Source organism: Musa acuminata, chromosome BXJ1-5, assembly GCF_036884655.1.
Source record: "Musa acuminata AAA Group cultivar baxijiao chromosome BXJ1-5, Cavendish_Baxijiao_AAA, whole genome shotgun sequence".
Lineage (NCBI taxonomy): Eukaryota > Viridiplantae > Streptophyta > Magnoliopsida > Zingiberales > Musaceae > Musa > Musa acuminata.
In genome coordinates this window covers 3,019,916-3,041,695 of record NC_088331.1, presented here as the reverse complement: position 1 = coordinate 3,041,695, position 21,780 = coordinate 3,019,916, and the positions used below count along the sequence as shown (strand labels likewise).

General features: G+C 41.1%; 3 protein-coding genes across 6 annotated transcripts; all 3 read left to right on the top strand.

Moving 5' to 3' along the window:
• Positions 1 to 505: 505 nt before the first annotated feature.
• LOC103983901 (GPI-anchored protein LLG1) lies at positions 506 to 3,824 on the top strand. Its single transcript, XM_009401249.3, has 3 exons — positions 506 to 780; positions 880 to 936; positions 3,181 to 3,824. The coding sequence occupies exons 1-3, from the start codon at positions 696 to 698 to the stop codon at positions 3,555 to 3,557; spliced, it is 519 nt and encodes a 172-aa protein (XP_009399524.2). The 5' UTR covers positions 506 to 695; the 3' UTR covers positions 3,558 to 3,824.
• Positions 3,825 to 5,796: 1,972 nt separating this feature from the next.
• On the top strand, positions 5,797 to 19,059 carry LOC135581751 (uncharacterized WD repeat-containing protein C2A9.03-like). Of its 4 annotated transcripts, none has more exons than XM_065181669.1 (11): positions 5,797 to 5,955; positions 6,315 to 6,411; positions 7,120 to 7,282; positions 7,479 to 7,646; positions 7,734 to 7,820; positions 9,605 to 9,739; positions 9,859 to 9,969; positions 17,523 to 17,614; positions 17,684 to 17,789; positions 18,106 to 18,192; positions 18,352 to 19,059. In XM_065181669.1, exons 3-11 carry the CDS (start codon positions 7,145 to 7,147, stop codon positions 18,763 to 18,765), a joined length of 1,338 nt encoding a protein of 445 aa, XP_065037741.1. In that variant the 5' UTR covers positions 5,797 to 5,955; positions 6,315 to 6,411; positions 7,120 to 7,144; the 3' UTR covers positions 18,766 to 19,059. The 4 variants fall into 4 exon arrangements, with proteins under 4 accessions (XP_065037741.1, XP_065037740.1, XP_065037742.1 ...); XM_065181670.1 differs by having other exon boundaries at positions 5,836 to 5,955; positions 6,323 to 6,411; positions 18,352 to 18,914; XM_065181668.1 differs by lacking the exon at positions 6,315 to 6,411.
• Positions 19,060 to 19,953: 894 nt separating this feature from the next.
• On the top strand, positions 19,954 to 20,742 carry LOC135673011 (photosystem I reaction center subunit V, chloroplastic-like). Its single transcript, XM_065181667.1, has one exon. The coding sequence runs from the start codon at positions 20,102 to 20,104 to the stop codon at positions 20,582 to 20,584; it is 483 nt and encodes a 160-aa protein (XP_065037739.1). The 5' UTR covers positions 19,954 to 20,101; the 3' UTR covers positions 20,585 to 20,742.
• The last annotated feature ends 1,038 nt before the right edge of the window (positions 20,743 to 21,780 follow it).

The following is a 21,780-nucleotide window of genomic DNA, read 5'->3' as shown; positions in this document are numbered from 1 at the left end:
GGAAATAATATTGTTGATTGTAATCTAGCACATATATATATATATATATATATATATATATATATGATAATTATCCATATATACTCTTTAATTAACATTTATTTAAAGAAAACTCAGGTTACCTACTAAACAGTGGTTAGCATCAATAGATTTTAAGTTTTTAAATTATATAAAAGTATAAAATGATCAAAAAATTCTTATATACCTTTCAAGTAGTTTAGATTTTGAAGGATTTTAATGTTAGCTACCGCTTCTTGTAATAGTCACATACGCAAGAAAGAAAATAAATAAAAATCCCACCCAACGCACGGCTGGATTCCATTTTTCCAGCGAGATCCAGCTTGAGATTGGGCCCCACGGTACTCATATCATGAAGCTGAACGAAAGCCGTTCGATCTATGGACCCCGTGGCCGGCTTGAGTATCACAGCCGTCAAATCGGGTCCTAAGAACTGACCGGTGCCCAAACCGCGTTCTTTTATTTTCTGCTCGTCTGCGTCTTTTTTTAGCTCCAACTCTCTGCAATATTTTGGTCGGAGCGAACGCGGTGACGGAACACCGAGCTCGTGGCGTCCCTCTTCGTCCGTTTCTTGCGCTCAGCTTGTTGATTCGGTTTCCTCTTCTGTCTCTCTGTCTCCCTCTTTCCTTTCCTTTCCTTCAGTGGATCGGAGGCGGCGGGGGGGGGGGGACTTCGAGATGGATCTGAATCGGAAAATCCCACTGCAGGCGGTTCTTTTTGCAGCCTTTGTTGGATGGGCAGCTGCTTCGAGCTTCATCTCAGGTGAATCGTCTGTAAAGCTTTGATTTTGTCGCGAAAGCTTGATTCCTTTTACGAGGGGGGGGTTTCGAAGTTAAACAAGTGTTTGGTGTTCTGGTATAGGTGATGCATTCGTGTCGCATGGATCTGGCGGCCGGAGCTTGCTACAGGCGAAGACGAGTTAGATTCGCTCCTTTGGCTCATTAAATGAAATCTTCGTTCCTTGTTTTTTCTTTTCCTTCTCGTCTTTTGGGTTTTGTTGTGAATTTGTCTTCGATGGCTGAAGAAGGTTCAAAATGGAACTTTTATTCTTCTCGTCCTTTTGGGTTTGCTCTTCGATTATTGGTTGAATTGTTAGATTTATTTCCTGCATGTTTGTTTTCCCTCTATTTGATAGATCTTCCCGTAAGATTGATCGAACTGATATTAGACATGTGGAATTTAGTCAAACATGAAAGGATGTTGAGTAGGCTTACTTAGCTTCCACTTCATGGAACAAGGCACACAAATGGCTTGAAGAGTTTCTTGAAAACAATTCCTCCACAATTCAACAGTTGGTTGAGACAGAATGGAGTCCTAAATCTAAACATCGAACATATGCGTAGCTGCTATATGAACTCAGGCCAAAAATTCAGATCAATGGCACACCTTTAGGAAGGGAATAATTCCTCCATGCGTCGCCTCCAAGCCTCTGGATTGGCCTGAACCATGATGGAAACTTGAAGAGGGCTCCTCTGCATCTGAGAGGCCCCATCATCGGTACTTAGGCTGAAGAAATACAAGACACTTCAGCTAAAAGGATGATCAAAATTACTGTAAGAAGTGATTCCGAAACAAAAAGAAAAAGATTAAGAAAATCCAAACAACTAACTCCAGGATCATCAATGCTGTTGTTGTTGCAATGCATTGTTAATTTGTTATATAGCATCGGTCAAATAATTCTAAGTGTTTCTGAAGCAAAAATAAAAAAGCAAGAAAAACCAAACCACATACTCCAGGATCGTCAATGGTCTTGTTGTTGCATTGTTAATCTGCTATGGTATTGCAGATATGTTGATTCTGATTATTTGAGCCAGTAAAGAGTGGTGGTTACATTGAAAAAAAATAAGATTTGTGGCAATGAGAGAATGTTGATCCTACTCTTACAACTTGCGCAACACCAGGAGTTATCATTCGTCCCTACATGTGGTTTACAGTCTAAAATTAACTTCAGAACAGGATTCACAGATCTTATTAACTATGGATACATGATGAAGTTACAAGTTCCCAACAGATGGAGTGGTTCTGTTGATTACATGGAACACCTGATCGCGCAAGAATAAAATTGACCTTTAGTGTTGTGTTGAGGTAGGCAAAAATGGCTGGGATTTGATAGGCGCCAAAGATCATAATTCTTAATTGGGATGTCATAAACCCTTAAACACTATATTGTTAGTAACTTCTTTGCTATTGCATATGGTAACAACATCATTTGATTTTTTGTTAAGAGTTATGAAATTCCATGAAAATTACTTAAGTTATCAACCGGCACTGGAGCCTCATACTAGATGAGCAGCACCACTTTGCTCAAGCTTCTTCAAAAATTTGATTAATTGTTTTCTAATTGATGTCATAAGATCAGATTTATAAGTAGAACCTTTTTTTAAACTGGCTACATATTCTTGCATGGTGAAGAATTTGGAAAAGTTTATATTAAAGCTAAGGCAGAGTAGCCCTAAATGTGATTTGTGGCAACTGAGGATTCTCAGTAATTGTCTCATCAAATAAGGTTATAATTTGCAATATTCTCTTTTGCATTTTTTATCTGGATTTGCTTGAGATTGTTACGGTATATTTTGCTTAAAGAACAAAGTTGATCTTAAATATCTTTAAAGGAGTCATATGAGGAAAGGAACTGAAGACTTGAAGAATTAAACTTGCAATCATGGGAATATGATGTACAAGAAGAGTGTCGCAAATGTGAGAATTTAAGCATGATTGCTGGTTCATTCATCAATAAATGGATGATTATAATAATTTGAGCATGTTAAATTGGGGGCCGTTAGAAAAAATAAAGAACTTGGCAATGAATTATCAAGGATACAGCTGGGTCTATTCATATTAGTATTTTAAGCTAAACCATACTACCTAAAAAGCAAACTCCAATGCACGTGTAATTTCAGATAGGTACCACATATAAGGTTAAAGATCTTAGTGGATCAAGGTCACAAACTAGTGATTAATTGCAAGACTGTTCGTATTGAAACACTAGCACAGTTTGAGTTCCAATTGTCAATTTTCTACAGCTTTGTGATGAAAATATTCTCTAACATGAAAACAGATCATTAAAATGGAAAGTAGAGCATGTATATCATTTTGGTTGTTATATAGTTCTCTGTTTGACCTAAAGTTGACATCTTAACTCTATCATATATAATTCTGTAGGTTGCCCTGTGAACTTTGAATTTATGAACTACACAATCATCACAAGCAAGTGCAAGGGCCCCCAGTACCCTGCCAAATTCTGCTGTGAAGCTCTCAAGGAATTTGCATGTCCATATGCTGAGGAATTGAATGATTTGACGAATGATTGTGCATCAACCATGTTCAGTTACATTAACCTCTATGGGAGGTACCCTCCAGGTCTGTTTGCCAGTGAGTGCCGAGAAGGCAAGGAAGGGCTTAGCTGTCCTGCTAATGCCCCACAGTCAGAGAATGTCTCAAGGTCACAGAATGATTCGAGTTCCGGCCACATACATACGAGCCTCATTTCCATACTCTTCCTTGTGTGCGGAATAGCTCTACAATTTCTGTTTTCTTAAAGGTGGAAGGTGTACATTTCTGAAACCTGCATGATCACAATCTCTTGCTGTAACCTATTTTCCTATGTGTTCAGGTGAGTTAATTTGGTCAACTTGTGAGGAACTTAGATTCATAGTTATGGACTTTTGTATCCTTATTCTGAACCTTAGTATGGGTTGAGTTTTCCATTTCCAACAGGGGTACTCAAGGTTGTAACTCCCATCTATTGTTTAACTGTTGCATTGATGATTGTGCAATCCATGTTTATTCAACTCTTTAAAGTTCAACTAATATCACACAGAATATGAAACAACAAAATATTGTATATTTTGTGCCAAAAGTATTCATGCAGGTAGTGACTCCTACAGGACAGCTAAATCAGAGATCATTAGATCCTTCCAGCTTGCTATACTGTCAAGCACAAAATTTTTCTTGTTTCTGTTTGAATAATGTATTTTATTTTTTCCAAGGAAGAATTATTCAAGAATTATGATGTCACTTTGTCTCAATCCAGAAAGTGAATGCTGAAATCTATAGTGTGGCAATATTTTGAACAACTGAAGCAAATCTAAGGATTATATGAGGTTGTATGCTATCAGTTAGCCCCTCCAAAAAAATCATTTAATTCTGCGTCTGCTCATTAAACCATGCATAAACTACCATCAAACTGTGGCCATCTCAGTTGGAAAAGCTAAAATTATTGATCATGCTTTTTATGATGCAATATTCTTCTGTCTGATCCCTAGGATATTAAACCATTGTCCATATTTATACCTTCTTATTGTTCAAGGGTTGTTTTATTTCTTATTTGTTATAGGCTAATTCCACAACAGTGGAGCCAAAAAATTTACTTCACTGTATATATATATATATATATATATATATATATATATATATATGAACAAAATAAGAAAATCATCCTCTTTTTATGATTTAATTAAAAATATTATAATCAAAATTTAAAAAAAAATTGTTTCTTAGTAGAAATCAAACATGGAGACATGATAAAAGCATGTTAATATATTGCGTGGTACATATCATAGTTGACTTGTCCTTTTCTATTCTTAAGACATTATTTATGACATATTCTTCCATCTTAATCGTCAATTCCAGTCCACGGCAGTTTCTACAAACCTGTACGAAAGGTACAATAATTTCTTTGGCAAAAAAAGGATACCTATAGATTCCCAATGATATTTGCTAGTAAAGAAACACTTAATGGCATGATCATGAGAAGGGCTACAGGCAAACAAACAGCTGGTGCGAGGAAGATGCAATCCATGGGTCCTGTGGAGAGTCATCAATGCTTTTGGATCAGACAGTGAGTGTTATCCCCCCTGCAAACAAGTGTTTGTTTGAGACTTTGTGATCACCTCAAGAAACACTTGTTCTTCTTCTTTTAAGATGGTCCCTACGACTCGAGCATATCTTCCCACTCCCTTCCGGAAATAGCCCTTCCAACTCCCTCCTATTCACAAGCTGAACCATTCCACTGGGTAAGCAGCTACTTGGATTGGATTCCTACACAGAAATAAGAGCCATTTTATCTATCTATCTATCTATCATCTTGAAATGAAAGACTTCAAATCATCATTCATTATGTCGAGTAGGAATTAAATCCTCAATTTCAAACAAAAGTGAATTTATTTAAATCTTTAACTAATTAAAAAGAAATTCCCCTCTCGAGTCAAATAATAATGATAATAAATCATAATGTCAATTTGATTATCAATTTGTCGGAGAAACTCTATTTATAGTCAGTCTGAGATCCCAATCGTAAGCGATTAAATTCAAAAAAAATATTTTTGTTTCGATTCATGCAAACAAACGTGACGAATTGATTTATCTTTTTTCTAATAGATTATATTTTGTATGATTGAAGATACTCATCTGAAAATAAATATGATTGATTATACGAATTAATTCGACTTAATATAGCGCACTATATTAAATCGTTAGAATTGGATTCATAGAGCTAAAAAGAAACCCAATAATCCAACCCATACCCAAACGATAACACGGCAACCGTCGGATTCGGGTTCATATTGGATCTTATACTCCTTACCAAATCCAGGTTCATATTGTAGTGAATCCGACCCAATAAAGCCTCATCATGGCATCTTGGTAGTTCTTCGCGGATGAGGAGGGTTGCTATGGGAAACCGCCCATGATTTCGATTCTTGAAGCGTCCTCGCGAAATGATGAGAGAGAGAGAGAGAGAGAGAGAGAGAGAGACGTCGCTTTGAAGAGTAATAAAAAAGTATTTAAGTAAAACGAAAATAATAGGGGAAAAAAACCCACTCAAACTCTAGAATAGGATTTCCGTGTCGGAAGACGTTGCGGTTCTTCGGATTCCGACCGGGGTTGATGCGGATCGTCGCCTCCACCGAGATCTGAGGCTGTTGATTCCTGGAAGAGGTGCGCGCCGACGAAACATCCGGTCTTTCTTTTCTCTTTTGCTCTCGGTCTCGTGAGATTTATGCGATCGGCACGAGATCTAAGCCCGGGATCGGGGGAATCCTGCATCAGCCCAATCCGCCTCGGGCGTTTGCTTACAGCCAAGTGGTCTGATGCGTTTTGATTGAAAGTGTCCTCCTTTTTCTTTTGGTTGATATTTTCCTATGGGAAACTGATAATTTCTCTTTTGGTGTTTGTCTGTGGAAGTTTACCCGTGTTCATTTATTTGTAGACATGATTGGGTTACAATCTTGATGTGGGATGATGGTTAGAAACTTTTTTTTTTAACCCTAGTAAATTTTGAAGCTTTTCCTGAATAGATCTGCAGAATAGGAGTATATAGCCATCGATTTGCTGGTTATGCAGAACGAGTGCAATAATTTTAAACCAACAAGTGGCACATTCTGCTATTGACGGGTAAAATGCTTATTGCTTAATTTAGATAGGTTTGCTTGTGCCAATAACTGTACGATCGTTTATCTTCGTGCCTTTGGCTTTTCCTTGGTTTTGCTTGCATTGGATGCTGTTGTATGATTGTTCATTTTGTTTATCTTGTTGTTTCTTGAAAGCTTTAGGCCCTTAGTGTTGGTGAATCTCTGTTGTTTTTTCTTCTTTTGATTTGTGGGTAGGATTTTTTTTTCTTCTGTTGTGATGAACATTTTTTTTGGAGCTTCTCTTATTCAGTTCTTCTAAATCATGTTTGCTTTTTTAGATTTGGTGTTTCCAAAAAAAAATAAATGATTGAATGTGCAAGGTACTCTGTTGAGTGCATTGCCCAACATTTGGCTAATATTTGAGAGAGGCTTCCAATAAGTGTTAATTATGTGTATTTTTCTGTTGTTTATCATCACACTGGTGTATTTATTTACAGTATAACTAATTGTCAATGGATCAGCTTAGGAACTTTGGGAAATTGTGCGTACTTTGACACTTTCCCTCCTATATTCCAATTCCTTTTCAACTAGCCGAAAGCACCAGAACTAGAACATTATAGTTCTAAGCTTCTTTCTCTTGGATATTGAAGCTCTCATTGGGCCATGGAACTTCTTTCTGTTGTGTTGCTTGACTTTTCTGCATTAATATGGTTTTTGATTGCTGAGTTAGTTAACTTATTCTGTACCACAGAGGTTTAGGCTTCTGCAATTGGAAAATGTCTCGGTATCATGAGGATGTTGATGAAATGGCAGACGCTTATGAAATGGGTGATGGAGAGGATGACATGGATGAAGAACTCCGTGGAAGAGGGATGGGTGATTCAGATTCTGATGATGAAGAATATGGCCAATCTGTATGTTTATCTAGTTCAACAGCTTTTTGTATGTTGATCTTTCATTTGGGTGCGTTAAGCGATTTATTCTACTACCATCTATGGTTGTACTTCTTTTATGCTGCAGAGTCATATGATCACTGTTAACTTTTTCTTCATCTTTTTGATAGACTCTGACAAAGAAAAAGTTCTTGTTTTTTCCTTTTTTTTTTCTCAGAATTATAGGGTAACTGATACTACATCAGCCCAAGCAAGGAAAGGAAAGGATATCCAAGGAATTCCATGGCACAGTCTGAGCATCACTAGGAAACAGTACAGACAGACCAGATTAGAACAATACAAGAATTATGAAAATGTTCAAAATTCTGGAGAAGCATCAGAGAAGGCATGATGCTTTGGCAATGTACAGCTCAGTTACTTAAATTTGATTTTTCTTCTTGTTAAGTTTTCTATATGTTACTTTCCTGTGTAGGAATGTAAACCAACTGAGAAGGGAGGCATGTATTATGAATTCTGGCGAAATACAAGAGCTGTCAAATCAACTATCCTTCATTTTCAGGTGACCAGTTACAGATGTTTGCTAGAGTTGAGTTGTAGACTTATTATATCATATTGCTGTCATGTTAATACTATCAAGATGTACTCAGGTTTGAGCTTTTGACATTAATTTAATAAAGCTCAAAAATTTTATTGGCACTATATAATCCATTGCTATTTGGAGATCACACCACAAAGGAGAGCCCAATTAGATCAATTTTGGATATATCTTGGTGGTACTTACAGATTTCTGCTTCTGTAACATAAAGCAAGAGATAAGATGTAGGTAGGTAGAAAAGATCATATCATTTTTTACATCTGACTTGGGTGATTGCAACTGGTAACAACAGAGAGGGCAAAAATGGATCAGCTGCAGGCGTTAAAAACTATATATGGCCACACATTTAATCCGCAGTTGTGAATATGGGTTTTTTGTATCGACGTTTGCTCAAAGTGGATACTCATATGAGTGAAGTATATGATCGATACATTATCATGAATCAGATTTTGGAGGGTTACAGGTTTGGCTATTGCACAATATGATACATTAGCAATGTAAACAAAGGTACTAATTTAAAGCCATTTAAGATTTCTAGTGTAGAAAGAAACTGGAAAGAGATCTTGGAAGAAAAATAAGGATAACTAAGCGAGCGAATGTATGTTCCGATTACATACATTGTCTAGTTAAACATGCCATTCAATAAGAAATCAGAGTGACTATTGTTTCTCAATCCTTCTAGTCTCGTTAACATTCTTTTGAGTCATTTATGTGGGAATTACATGTTCTGCAATTTTTGGATATACTCCAAGTTTGCTGGATCAGATTTTGATCATTATTGAAATATAGGGTTATGTTTGGAAAGTTTGGATGGTTTGGTGGGATTGCAGAACCATAACGGAATTGTGGCAAAAAATATTTTTAAGAATATGAACTCCGGAAAATACAACAGAAAAATCCAAAATAAGAAAAATATAGAAGATAACAAAACAAAGCTGATGAAGAAATAGACAATTACGGAACACAGGTGAACTTGGGTAAATGTTGCTACACAGTTTATATAACATGTTTAGAATGTGGTTTGTCCCATAGATGGTTACAGGTTAGAGCTGCAACTCAAGCAGGATGGGCTGTGTTAGAGGTCAACTTAAACCCAATCAAAGACATAGGCCCTTAACTTAGTTGTTAAATATATAATATGGATGCCTATTGATATTATACAGATATACTGATATGCCAAATCTTGAAATAATAGGATTTGGTATAACATATGACAATAGGAAGATATTGCAACTATATAATATAATGTATGACAAAGCTCGGTCAAGTGTATGGTTACATTTCATAATAAATAACATGTAATTAACTAGTATTTCTGAACTATTTATTTGGAAAGAGTTTATTTTTTTATTAACATTATGAAAATTCTTGCAAAGCAAACTTCTCCAAAGGCATCCAGTATTCAGTTGCATTTTCTTTTAGCCAGTCTTTGTGTTGCCATTTCTAATAATTAATTTAAATGCAAATAAATCAATATTTACCTTAGAGAACCTTGATCACACTCCAATTTTGTTCAACCTGAAGATTATTATTATTTCAACCATTACTAAACATAGTTCACATTTTTCTATAGTGGAGTAGTCATCTAATTTCTTTGGTTATTTGTAGGTTGGCTATGTTCATAAGAATGGTTTTGTATTGTATCTTTTGTCCTGTATCTTCGGTTGCATTGTATCAGTATGGTGGTTGCTTTCATTGTAAAGGTTCTGTGTTTAATATTGACTGTTCTTCTAACATTCCCTTTGCAGTTGAGGAATTTGGTTTGGGCAACCTCAAAGCATGATGTCTACTTGATGTCAAACTATTCTGTGCTTCATTGGTCAGCATTAAGTTGTCAAAAGTCTGAAATCATGAATGTTTCAGGACACGTAGCACCTAGTGAGGTGCATGCTCTTCTGTTAACTTTTGGAAAAATTCGAACACATTATTTAATTTTTGTGATTCACATATCAGCATTGTTCTGCTGTTATATTAATCCATGAATCTGTCTTTTTGGCTACAGAAACACCCAGGTAGTTTATTAGAAGGATTTTCACAGACTCAAGTTAGCACATTGGCAGTAAAAGATAAGCTGCTTGTAGCCGGTGGATTCCAGGGAGAACTCATTTGTAAAGTAATTCCCTTTGTCACTCTCCTGCTAATTATGCTAAAATTTGCGCCAAAGAATACATTTGTAGATTATAGAGATAATGATACTGGATATTCATGCTGTATCTAGTTGGCTGTTTTTGTCATTATTTGGATTTGGTCTTAAGAACCATATCGAAGGCCAAATGGATGAACATTTTGTTGGTGAGCATGATGGAGAATTATGATATGAAGTTGATAACCTCCGCCTATTCAACTGAAGAATTAGTTGACAGAGTGTGTCTGATAATGAGAACAATTAAAGATTTAGCATTTTGCTTATTTTGAGGTTTCTATTTTTTTCTTTTCAGTTGGATCGTGCATTCGTGACAAATTCTTAGCTTAGCTTTTTGGACTTTTATCTTTCGTTTTGTCATGGACTTAGCTAGAATTGTCTAAGTCGTGAGGTACCCTTGCGGCAAAGACGCGAACTTAGTTTCCGTTGCCTAAGTCGCAAAGCACCCTCACGCCCACTTCTCGGACTTAGCTGGGATTGCCTAAGTCATGGTGCACCCTTCCGATATGCATCCACAAAGGGTCAGCCAATTTGCAACCTCACTCAGGTCCCGAAGGACTTGTAAAATAGAAAGTTGATTAGTTCGAAAACGAGCGACGGACAAGTCCCAATGTCTCGTGGAAATGGAAGCTTTACAAGCAATTCAGCAAGCACCTTGCGTGCATAAGAGAAAAGAGGGGAAGGAGGAAAACAAGGACTTTAGAAAGTAGAACGAACAGTTGCAAGTCCATAAACAACTGCTCACCGGGTGCCGGGCGCAAAGGTAAGTTTCCGTCAAGTTAACACGCGAACTTGTGACGATTTTTCAACGCCCGACAATATACCGAAGACCCATCTAGCCCTGTGCCACCCGGGTGGTTCCAATGTACTGAGATGGTTGACATTTCGCGTGCAGCTGCGGCTTGCAGAAAACAAGCCGTGGCACACGAAAACGGAGCTATTTTGGGCAGTTCGGCTCGGCGCGGTGAACGATCGCACTGTAGCGCTGCAACCTGTTCGAACATGCATTTTTATAAGCAAAAGCACACAAAACTAAGGCAAAACATGCTGTCATGTCTTGGTGCAAGCATGCAAAAGCGACGAACGGTTCGTTGAACGAAGTTGTTGCGGGTGCACGACGACCGTTTGTGACATTCTCCCCCACTTAAACTGTCGACGCCCTCGCCGACGCTTGTTGGTAGTTGTTGATGACTGCTTCTTTATGTCGTAGGGCGTCTTCAGGCTCCCAACTGGCTTCGGTTCGGGGAAGCTTTCGTCACTTCACCAAGTACTCGGTCTGTTCAGCACCATTGGGTAGCTTTATCTTGCGATTCGCTAAAATGGTTTCAACTCGCTTTTCATAAGAGGCTCTGGTGGGGGGGGGTGGCCGAGTTGAAACACTTCAGGAAGCATCTTGCGGATCTGAGTGGTAGGCTTTCAAGTTGTTGGCGTGGAAAACATTGTGAATTTTGAGCCATGCCAGCAGCTGCAACTTGTAGGAGACGTTGCCCACCCTACTGATAATTGGGAAGGGCCCTTCATACTTACGCACCAATCCTTTATGTACTTTGTTCCTAAAGAATTAGAGTGATGCTGGTTGGAGCTTTACCAACACCAAATCATCGACTTTGAACTCCTACGATCGCCTTCCCAAGTCTGCCTACTTCTTCATCTTTTGGTCGCCTTCTCCAAGTAAGCCTGTGCAATATCTGTATTTCGGTGTCATTCTTTTACAAAGTGATATACTGACAGACTACTCCCAGTATACCCAATAGCCAAGGTGTGAGGAGTTGACGGTTGTTGTCCTGTATTGATCTCGAAGGAGCTCTTGTTGGACGCAGAGCTCCGCTGCAAGTTATAGGAGAATTGGGCTATGTCCAACAGTTTCACCCAATCTCGTTGGTTGGCACTTACGTAGTGCCGAGGAGCGAGTTTATCCTTTCAGTTTGGCCATCCGTTTGGGGGTGGAGGCTTGTGGAGAAAGATAACTTAAGACCCCAACATTTGAATAGCTCGGTCCAGAATCGTCCCAGGAACCGAGCGTCTCGATCACTGATGATATTGTGCGGGACTCCCCAATACTTCACCACATTCTTCATCATCAGCTTGGTCGCCTTCTCTACTGAACAGTGTAGGGGTGCAGCAATGAAAGTTGCATTCTTTGAAAATCGATCGACCACCACGAGTATCGATCCGAGTCCCCTACTGCCGGCAAGCTTGATGTGAAGTCTAAGGAAATGCTCTCCCATGGCCTTTCTGGTACGAGCAACAATTTTAAAAGTCCCACCGGCTTTCGTTGCTCCACCTTGTCTTGTTGGCAAGTGAGGCACGTTCGAACATATTCCTCCACATCAGTCCCCATTTTCGGCCAATAAAAGGCCCTCTCCACAAGAGCCAAGGTTCTGTGAATACCTGGATGTCCATCTCAAAGGGAATCATGATACTCTTTTAAGAGTTTATGCCTCAAATTGTCCACTCGAGGAACATAAATCCTATTTCCTTTTGTGTAAATGATTCCCTCCTAGACCCAAAATCATCGTGTCTTGCCTTCTTTAATGAGTTGCATCAAGGTCACTGCCTAGGGATCACTGTACAGTCCATCATGGAAAGGAAGTTAGGGTGCAACTGACTTGCTTGGCCTCTGCCCTCCAACCGTATGGCATTCACTCGCTCCACTTTCCAGCTCAATGCATCGGCCACGACATTTGCTTTTCCGGGCTTGTACTCTATTGCTATATCAAATTCAGCCAGGAAGTCCTATCGTCATGCTTGCTTTGGGGAGAGTTTCTTTTGAGTTTGGAAATAGCTCAAAGCGATATTGTCTGTCCTCAACACAAATCGCGATCTAAGAAGGTAGTGTCGCCAAACTCGTAGACAGTGGACCACTGTTGTCATCTTCTTCTCGTGCACCAGATACTGTCGCTCGGTCTTGTTGAGCTTGCGGCTCTCGTTGGCTACCGGGTGACCCTCCTGCATAATTACTCATTCAATAGCGAAGTCTGAAGCATCTGTATGGACTTCGAAGGGCTCCCCATAGTCCGGCAATTTGAGCATCGGTTCTTCCAACACAACAGCCTTCAAATCTTGAAATGCATTTTCACTTTTCAGACCACCTCCAAGACTACTCCTTCAACAACTCCGTCAGTAGAGTCGTACGCTTCGAATACCCTGCTATGAAGCGCCGATAGTAGTTGACGAAACTAAGAAAGGATCTCAGCTCTGGCACCTTCTTTGGAGTTCGTCATTCCACAACAGCTTGCACCTTTGATTTGTCCATCCGAATGGAGCCATCACTGATTCAATGCCCCAAGAATAAGATCTCTGTTTGAGCAAAGTAGCACTTCTCTCATTTCACGAACAAAGTGTTCTCCCTAAGCGTTTGGCTGTAGACGACGATATCGTCCAAGTAGACGATCATAAACTTATCCAAATACTTTTTGAATAGTTGGTTCATAAGAGTGCAGAACGTGGTCGAAGCGTTGGTTAAGCCAAAAGGCATCACTAAAAACTCAAACGCTCCATACCTGGTCACGCAGGTTGTCTTCGCTTTGTCGCCTTCAACAATGTGCACCTGCCAGTACCTCGACCGGAGGTCGAGTTTGGAGAAATACTTGGCTTTGCCCAATTGGTCGAACAAGTCCGCGATGAGCGGGATGGGATACTTGTTCTTCACCGTCATTTTATTGAGGGCTCGATAATCAACGCATAGTCGGAGGCTCTCATCTTGTTTATTTTGGAAGAGAACAGGAGCTCTGAATGATGCTTTAGAACTACAGATGAGACCACCGCTTAGTAGTTCATCTAACTACTTTCTGAGCTCTGCCAACTCTGGAGGGGACATGCGGTAGGGTGGTTTTACTGGAGGCTGCACTCCTAGCTCCAGCTCGATATTATGATTCACGCTTCTGCGTGGCGGTAGAGTCTTCGGCTACTCGGGTGGCATAACGTCTGTGAACTGCTTCAGAACGTTCGCCACCACAACAGGTTCATGAATGACCTCCTCGTTGAGTGGCTCTAGCTTCACAACAACCACGAATGTTAATTCGTCTTTTTATGCCTCTTTCTTCAGTTGTAATGCCGATATTTGTTGGGGGTCCCTGGTTCCTCTCCGAGAGACGTGAACCACACAAGGGTCATCACCTCCCATCATACATAGGGAGTTTAGGAACGACATTGGCACCAACTTTACCGCGTGCATAAACTCCATTCTAAGAATCACTTGGAAGTCATCCAATGGCACCGCCATCATGTTTGTGCTCCCGCTCCATGTTCCAATCTTGATGGGGACACCCTTTGCCAGCTCGAAGATCCGCTTGGCCTCCGAGTTCACCGCCTTCATCCGACTTGGGTTCTTCTCCAAGATCAGCCCAAGTCACTTTGCTTCTCAATCGGCAATAAAGTTGTGGGTAGTGCTCGTGTCCACCATTGCACGGGTTGTTTGGCCATTAAGCTTAATGTCCACGTACATCAGCTCGTTACTCCCTGCTTTCAATGGCTTTGCCTTTATGTTCTCCCTCACTTGACCCCGCAGTGCAATCAACAAATGCATTGCTTCTATTCTATCACGGACAAAATTCTAAACAAGATGTTTGATGTAATGCTTATGTATGTCCATGTCTTTTAGTTTGTTCATGCTTTGCACAGCATGTAGATGAATGGTCGAAGGCTTAACAGCCCCATTTTAGTTGGGTTTGGTGGCCGATTTAGGTTTGTAAATAAAGGTTGTGTCATGTGGATACTTGTGAGAAATACTCAGTTTGTAGTGGACCATTTTGACCCTTTGTTGTGCAACCGTTCAGAGCTTGTAAAGTTTGTTTGTAATTTGCACTGGCTATGAAGTGTTTTAAAAAATATTTACTTGTGGATCCCGAGTGAGGCGCTTTCTCTAACCCGTTTTTTCTTTTGTAAGTCCTAAGAGACCATGGGAGGTTTCGGGGAGGCTGACCTTTGTGGACGGACACGCAAGGGTGTCGCACGACTTAAGCAAAACCAGCTAAGTCCATGACAATTCGGGGACCTTACGACTCCTCATCGTTGCTACTGGATTTTGAACTGCTTGAACTGAGGGCGACGGCCTTGCCCTTGTCTAATTTGGGGGGGTGGATTGAAGCTGTTAAAGCATTGAGTGTTTGTTTCTGTGGGCACTCCCTCACCATGTGCGGCCCTCCACACAAGAAGCATCCGTCAAGTTTTGGGGCTTTGTCTTTTGAGCTTGGCCCTTTGTGAGAACTTTTCTTCCTTTGTTTGCCCCCGGGCTCCTTCCCTCGAAAATATTTTGGAGGGCGATTTCCTGAAGCTTGTTTCCTTTTTCCTGAGTCCTCAGAGGAAACAAAGTCGGTGAGCCTTTCTGCGACCGCAATTGCCTCGATCACATCGGTGATATTCCATCGATGCAGTTCTTGTTGAGCCCATGGCTTCAAACCATCGAGGAAGATGAATAGTTTATCCTTTTCGGACATGTCTTGTATATCCAGCATTAGTGTAGAAAATTGCTTCACGTAGTCTCGAATGGAAATGCTTTGGCAGAGTTGTCTCAGTTTCCTCCTTGCGACAAACTCTATGTTCTTGGGTAGGAACTGAGTTCTCAACTCTCGCTTTAAGTCCTCTCATGTGTCCACCCGACACCGACCTTGTTGGATCTCCTCCCAACGGGGTCGCTACCAAAGTTTTGCATCCCCATTCAAATACATGGTTGCTATCGAAACTTTGGTTTCTTCAGAATCATGCCTTATAGCTCGAAAGTATTGTTCCATGTCGAACAGGAAATTCTCGAGCTCTTTAGCATCTCTGGCACCCCCATAACAATGCGGCTCAAGTGCTCTCAAGTTTTGTGGTGGCGCAACGCGGGTGTTGCTCCCTCCCGCATTTAGTGCCTTTGTGAGCATAGTCACTTTGGAAGTGAGTTCCGCCACGATTTCGTGCAGATGTTGCAAAGAGTCTTTGGTGTCGTCTGATAGTCGATCGGTTAGGGCCTCAACCTTGTCGATCCGGGATTCAGCTTCTTCTTGTGAGCTCTCTACCCCAAGAAGCCTTCGTTGGCCCTGCTAGAGTTCCTCCAAGCTCGCTTCAAGAACATCCAAGCGGGTTTCCTCCGCTATGAGTCTCTCCTTATGACTATTTTTCCCGGTTAGCGCTTCAGATTGTGCCTCCTCCGCTTGCGGAGAGTAGCCAACTTCTCACTCATCATGTTCACTGTCGCGCTCCTCCTGAGCAGCTCCAATAGCATGTGAACGAGTATGCACTTGCAGCCCACCTGCGGCTGCTTGGGGCAAGGGTCCGGCTTGCCCCGTCTTGCTTGATTCGCCACGATGCTTTGTTATGGCGAAATTGCGAAGTTCTTTCGTTGCTTGCTCGAATTGCTTGTCCGCTCTGATACCACAAAATCACGGACTTTAGCTAAAATTGCCTAAGTCGTGAGGCACTTTTGGGGCAAAGACGCGAACTTAGCTTCAGTTGCCTAAGTCGCGAAGCACCCTCGCGCCAACTTCTCGGACTTAGTTGGGACCTAAGTCGTGGCGCGCCCTTGTGATATACGTCTGCAAAGGGTCAGCCAATTTGCAACCTCACTTAGGTCTCGAAGGACCTATAAAAGAGAAAGTTGATTTGTTCGAAAACGAATAACGGACAAGTCCCGACGTCTCGTGGAAAGGGAAGCTTTACAAGCAATTCAATAAGCACCTTGCGTGCATAAGAGAAAAGAGGGGAAGGAGGAAAACAATGACTCTAGAAGGTAGAACGAACAGTTGCAAGTCCACAAACAACTGCTCACCGAGTGTCGGGCGCGAAGGCATGTTCCCGTCTAGTTAACGTGCGAACTTGTGAAGATTTTTCAACGCCCGACAATATACCGAAGCCCCATCCAGCCCTGTGCCACTCGGGGGGTTCCAGGGTGCTGAGAAGGCTGACGTTTTGCGTGCAGCTACAGCTTGCAGAAAAGAAGCCGTGGCACACGAAAACGGAGCTGTTTTGGGCAGTTCGGCCCAGCGCGGTGAGCGATCGCACTGCAGCGCTGCAACCTATTCGAACATGCATTTTTACAAGCAAAAACACACAAAACTAAGGCAAAATATACTACCATGTCTTGGTACAAGCATGCAAAAGCGACGAACGGTTCGTTGAACGAAGTTGTTGCGGGTGCGTGACGACCGTTCGTGACAGTTTGACATAATTACTCTTAAGACTTGTATTGTACTAGTACTACTTGATTTGATTTGAGATGCTTATCCTTCTTATTGTGTTCTATTTTATTAAATTAGGCAACTGGGCTTTGGCAACTATGATTTTGGATACTATCATTGAAACAGCAGTTAGTTTGTTATATCCTTAGTTTGTCTTTAGGCCCTTTTTTGTTGTCAATGCTGTTGCAAGTATTTGGTCTTATTAGAGATTTGCTAGATCAGATTAAAATTTCTAAAACCTTTGTTTTTTAAGATTTTGACAAACTAATTATAGTTTCCTTCAGATAAATTACCTGCCATATAGACACTGTTGTTATTTGGGATGTGTGGTCATTTGATTGTTTGTCATTTTGTTATGGAATGTAGTATTTAGATCGAGAAGGAATCAGTTTTTGTTGCCGGACAACATACGAAGACAATGCAATAACTAACGCAGTTGAAATTTATAACAGTCCCAGGTACCTGATTACTTTGGCCATTTAATTTTTTTCTGTTGCTTGTTTGACTTAATATTGAAATTTATTTAGTGGTGCTGTTCACTTTATGGCTTCAAATAATGACTGTGGAGTTCGAGATTTTGACATGGAGAAGTTTCAGCTTTGCAAGCATTTCCCATTCCCATGGCCTGTGAATGTAAGCTATCTGCATTTTAGCTCATTATTGTAGGTTGGATCTTCTTTTTTCATTCAGTAGCTAATCTTAAATGGATAAATTGTAACTTAAAGTTATTTAAGCGTTAGTTTGGAATTTGTTAATTCAATAATGAAGCTATTCAGTAGTAATTCAAGAAGTGAAAGTGCCAAATTTTAGCTATTTTGCTGCTGTGATATACTTCCTCATTAGTTGAATCATTGCTTGTTCATGTACTCCATGCTGGGTGTTGTATCAGGAACTAATCAACATTGGGTTGAACTAGATGAGGCTTCCTTACCTGCTTTAACTTTTGCAGCACACATCACTAAGTCCCGATGGAAAGCTTCTTGTCATCGTGGGAGACAACCCTGAAGGAGTTTTGGTTGATTCTCATACCGGAAAGGTGAGTAGGATGTGACTGCTGGTCTCGTAAGTTGAGAAAACGGTAACAGCAATCAGTTTAAAACCTGACCTAGAGAATTTGGTTTTAACACCCTACCAGATTTACGTCCTACTTGGAAAATGAAACAGAAAAATGAGTTTTTTTGGTGTGTTCTTGCAGACTGTGCATGAATTTCAGGGTCACATCGACTTCTCTTTTGCTTCAGCCTGGCATCCGGATGGCTTTACCTTTGCCACTGGCAACCAGGATAAAACCTGCCGAGTTTGGGACATTAGGAATCTCTCCAAATCTGTTGCTGCATTGAGAGGCAATCTCGGTGCCATAAGATCGATCCGCTTCACGTCTGATGGACGATTTATGGCAATGGCCGAACCTGCAGACTTTGTTCATGTCTTTGACGTCGGAAGTGGGTACAACAAGCAGCAGGAGCTGGACTTCTTCGGTGAAATTTCTGGCATATCGTTCAGTCCCGACACGGAGGCTCTGTTTGTCGGCGTATGGGATCGCACCTATGGGAGTTTGCTGCAGTACAACCGTCGCAGGAACTACTCGTACCTCGATTCACTGCTTTGATATGAACAAATAGCAGTGTCAAGTGTTGTGACTGTGTGATATACTACTGCCCCAAATAGAGAATGGGGGCCTTCAGATGCATCCTTCTTTCGTCGCTTGGCATCAAGAGGCAACGAGAATCATGCTTGATATGAATAAATTTGTTGGAAGTGTTTGAAGAAATGTACAGATGCTTAGGGACAGCATGAGATAAAGACAAAAGACAAAGAAGCATCAAGCTAAGCTCTCGAACTGTGCTTGAGGCCTTCTCTTTTAGAACTTTTGAGTGGTTCTTACATATCATCGTTTCCGATCTTTCTTGCTTGTGTAATAAGATTAGTCCATCATCTTTGCCAGGGGCGACCTCAGGTGTAATTGTTGCTGTGACATCCTACTTTAATCTCCTATCCAACATGGGAAGAGGTTTGAGTTGGTTTATATGATTAGATGGATCTCTTATTAAATCAATGATTCATGTTCATCAAGTTAATGAGTCGGTTTTTTCGAGTTTTATAGTTTGTATGACCTGGCTCTTGAAATATAATAATCTGAAATCAATATGCTTATGATGTGAATTATTAGGGTTCAAAAAAGCTGATTATGGTGTTATTGAAGCACTAATAAAACCTTAAGAAAAAAACTTCAATCTTCCTAGTATTTCAAATGTGTCTTTAATTTTAATCTAAAAAAAAAGAATGATGGTAAAATATGTTTAATTATAGATTATTCACTATAATTAGTTATTTTTTTTAGCATTTTGATCTTTATAATTTTAAATTTTATATTAAAAAATAAAATATTTTTTTTTTATGTCATCGATTTTGTTTCGAAAATATCACATGTATTTGATTCTATCTCAGTTTGATTTATCACTAAATATGTATGATATTTTATAATTAAATATTTTAGTATTTTTATTAACGGAATCGACCGTATGAGAAGGAATATGATGAAAATATATGATTAAATATTTTACTTTCCTATCTAAATGTAATCACACTGGTAAGCTTAGCACCAGATAAGGATAGAGAAGTCATTTTGCTTCTAGGAATCTAGTCTCGATAGTGGGTTGTGATCTAGATATGCTATCCGCCATCGGCCAATCGCGTCCGCCCACCTCATCTCTCCTCGGATCTTCGCCTCCCTCCTCGTTCATCCTCCTCCTCACGAACCCTCTCTCCGCCACCACAACAATCCTAGTTGTCCTCCATCAGAATCTTTCACGCTATCCGACTCCCATCTCCACTATTACTTACCCCTTCGCCCTCTCTCTGTCTCTGTCTCTGTCTCTGTCTCTGTCTCTGTCTCTCTCTCTCTCTCTCTCTCTCTCTCTCTCTGGAAGAAGAACCAGGACACCATGGCTACTTCCACTCTCTTCACCTATCCCATGCAAAAGGGCAGCATCCTCGCCCCCTCCTCCACCTCCTTCCGTGGCCTCCGCCCCCTGAAGCCCACTGACTCCTCCCAGTTCCCCCAAACCCGAGCCATCTCCATCAAACCGGTACGTCCCGTCCGCAAGCCAGGTGGGATCCGGGCCGAACTGAACCCGTCGCTGGTCATCAGCCTCAGCACCGGCCTCTCCCTCTTCCTGGGCAGGTTCGTCTTCTTCAACTTCCAGCGCGAGAATGTGGCGAAGCAGGGCCTGCCGGAGCAGAACGGCGTGACGCACTTCGAGGCCGGCGACACCCGGGCGAAGGAGTACGTGGGTCTGCTCAAGTCCAACGACCCCGTGGGGTTCAACATCGTGGACGTGCTTGCATGGGGATCCATCGGCCACATCGTCGCCTACTACATCCTTGCCACCTCCAGCAATGGGTACGACCCCAAGTTCTTTGGTTGAGGGTGTCGCTGTTGAATCATGTAAGAAGGCTTCTGGTTGTACATTTTGCTCTCATGATCGATCGTTTGGGGGTGTGAAGATGGGAAGTTAAACATGTGGTGTGGTCGTGGTGGTGATGCATTTCTTTCTAATCAATGGAAAATTGCTAGCTTTGTTTCTTCTTCTTCTTCTTCTTCTTCTTCTTCTCAAGATCTTGAGAATGACACCAAATAATGGATTTCCGCTACATATTAACTGAGTAAATCAGCAAGGGGCTTGCTATTTCTTGTGGACTTGACAATCCTTCGCAATAAGTCTGAGATACTTCAATTTCCTTCGATTCAGGGTTTATCGTTCTCGTCAATCACAAACATAATCCAGAATCAGCAATGACTTTATGCCATGATTTGCTTCTGGGCCTAAATCATTGACGTAAAATGTATAAGCTTAGTTTAATTATAGTGTATACCCATTGAATCCTTACAAGTCGATTCAAGTAGCACACTGTGAACCTTTAAGCTTCAGTGATGAAGGGCCTCAAGCTCCTTCATCACTGAAGCCATCTCTATCTCTTGTGCTCATCTATCCAAATCCCTCCTGCACGTAGCTTCCAACTTAGGCATCTGTACTTGGTCTCATGTAAACAGTGCGGACTTTGACTGTAGAACATGGTAGATGTGACTTGAGAGAGAGTGAGAGAGAGAGAGAGAGAAAGGGGCAGGCGTCGGGCACGCGAATCCCGAGGAGTCTAAACGTTACCGATGAGCGTTGTCTCTCTTTCTCCATGCAATGCACGCTCCTCGATGCCCATTCCCTCCATTAATAACGCCGAGCAGCACCACAAGCGGAGGAAGAAAGAGATAAAAAGCAGAGATAGCCGACACAACTTGCCACATCTCCCCCCATTCCAATCTCCACGCCTGTCACTGGCTGATGGATCTCACATGCGAGCGACGCCATGATCCGACTGGGCGACAGCTTTTTGCGTGTCTTCTACGCCGCACACTGCTTTGCTTGCCCTCAGGATCAGTGACATCACAAGAACTTCTCGTCGCCTTGCCACCAACCTTTTCTTCATCAACGGCTGCTACTTTTCATAGCCTCTCTCTCTCTCCTCTCTCTCTCTCTCTCTCTCTCTCTCCTGCCTGTTAGCTTACCTTCTTACTGTTCATGCAAAAAACTGAAGCTTATGCAACGGCTATATTTCATGTGACAGT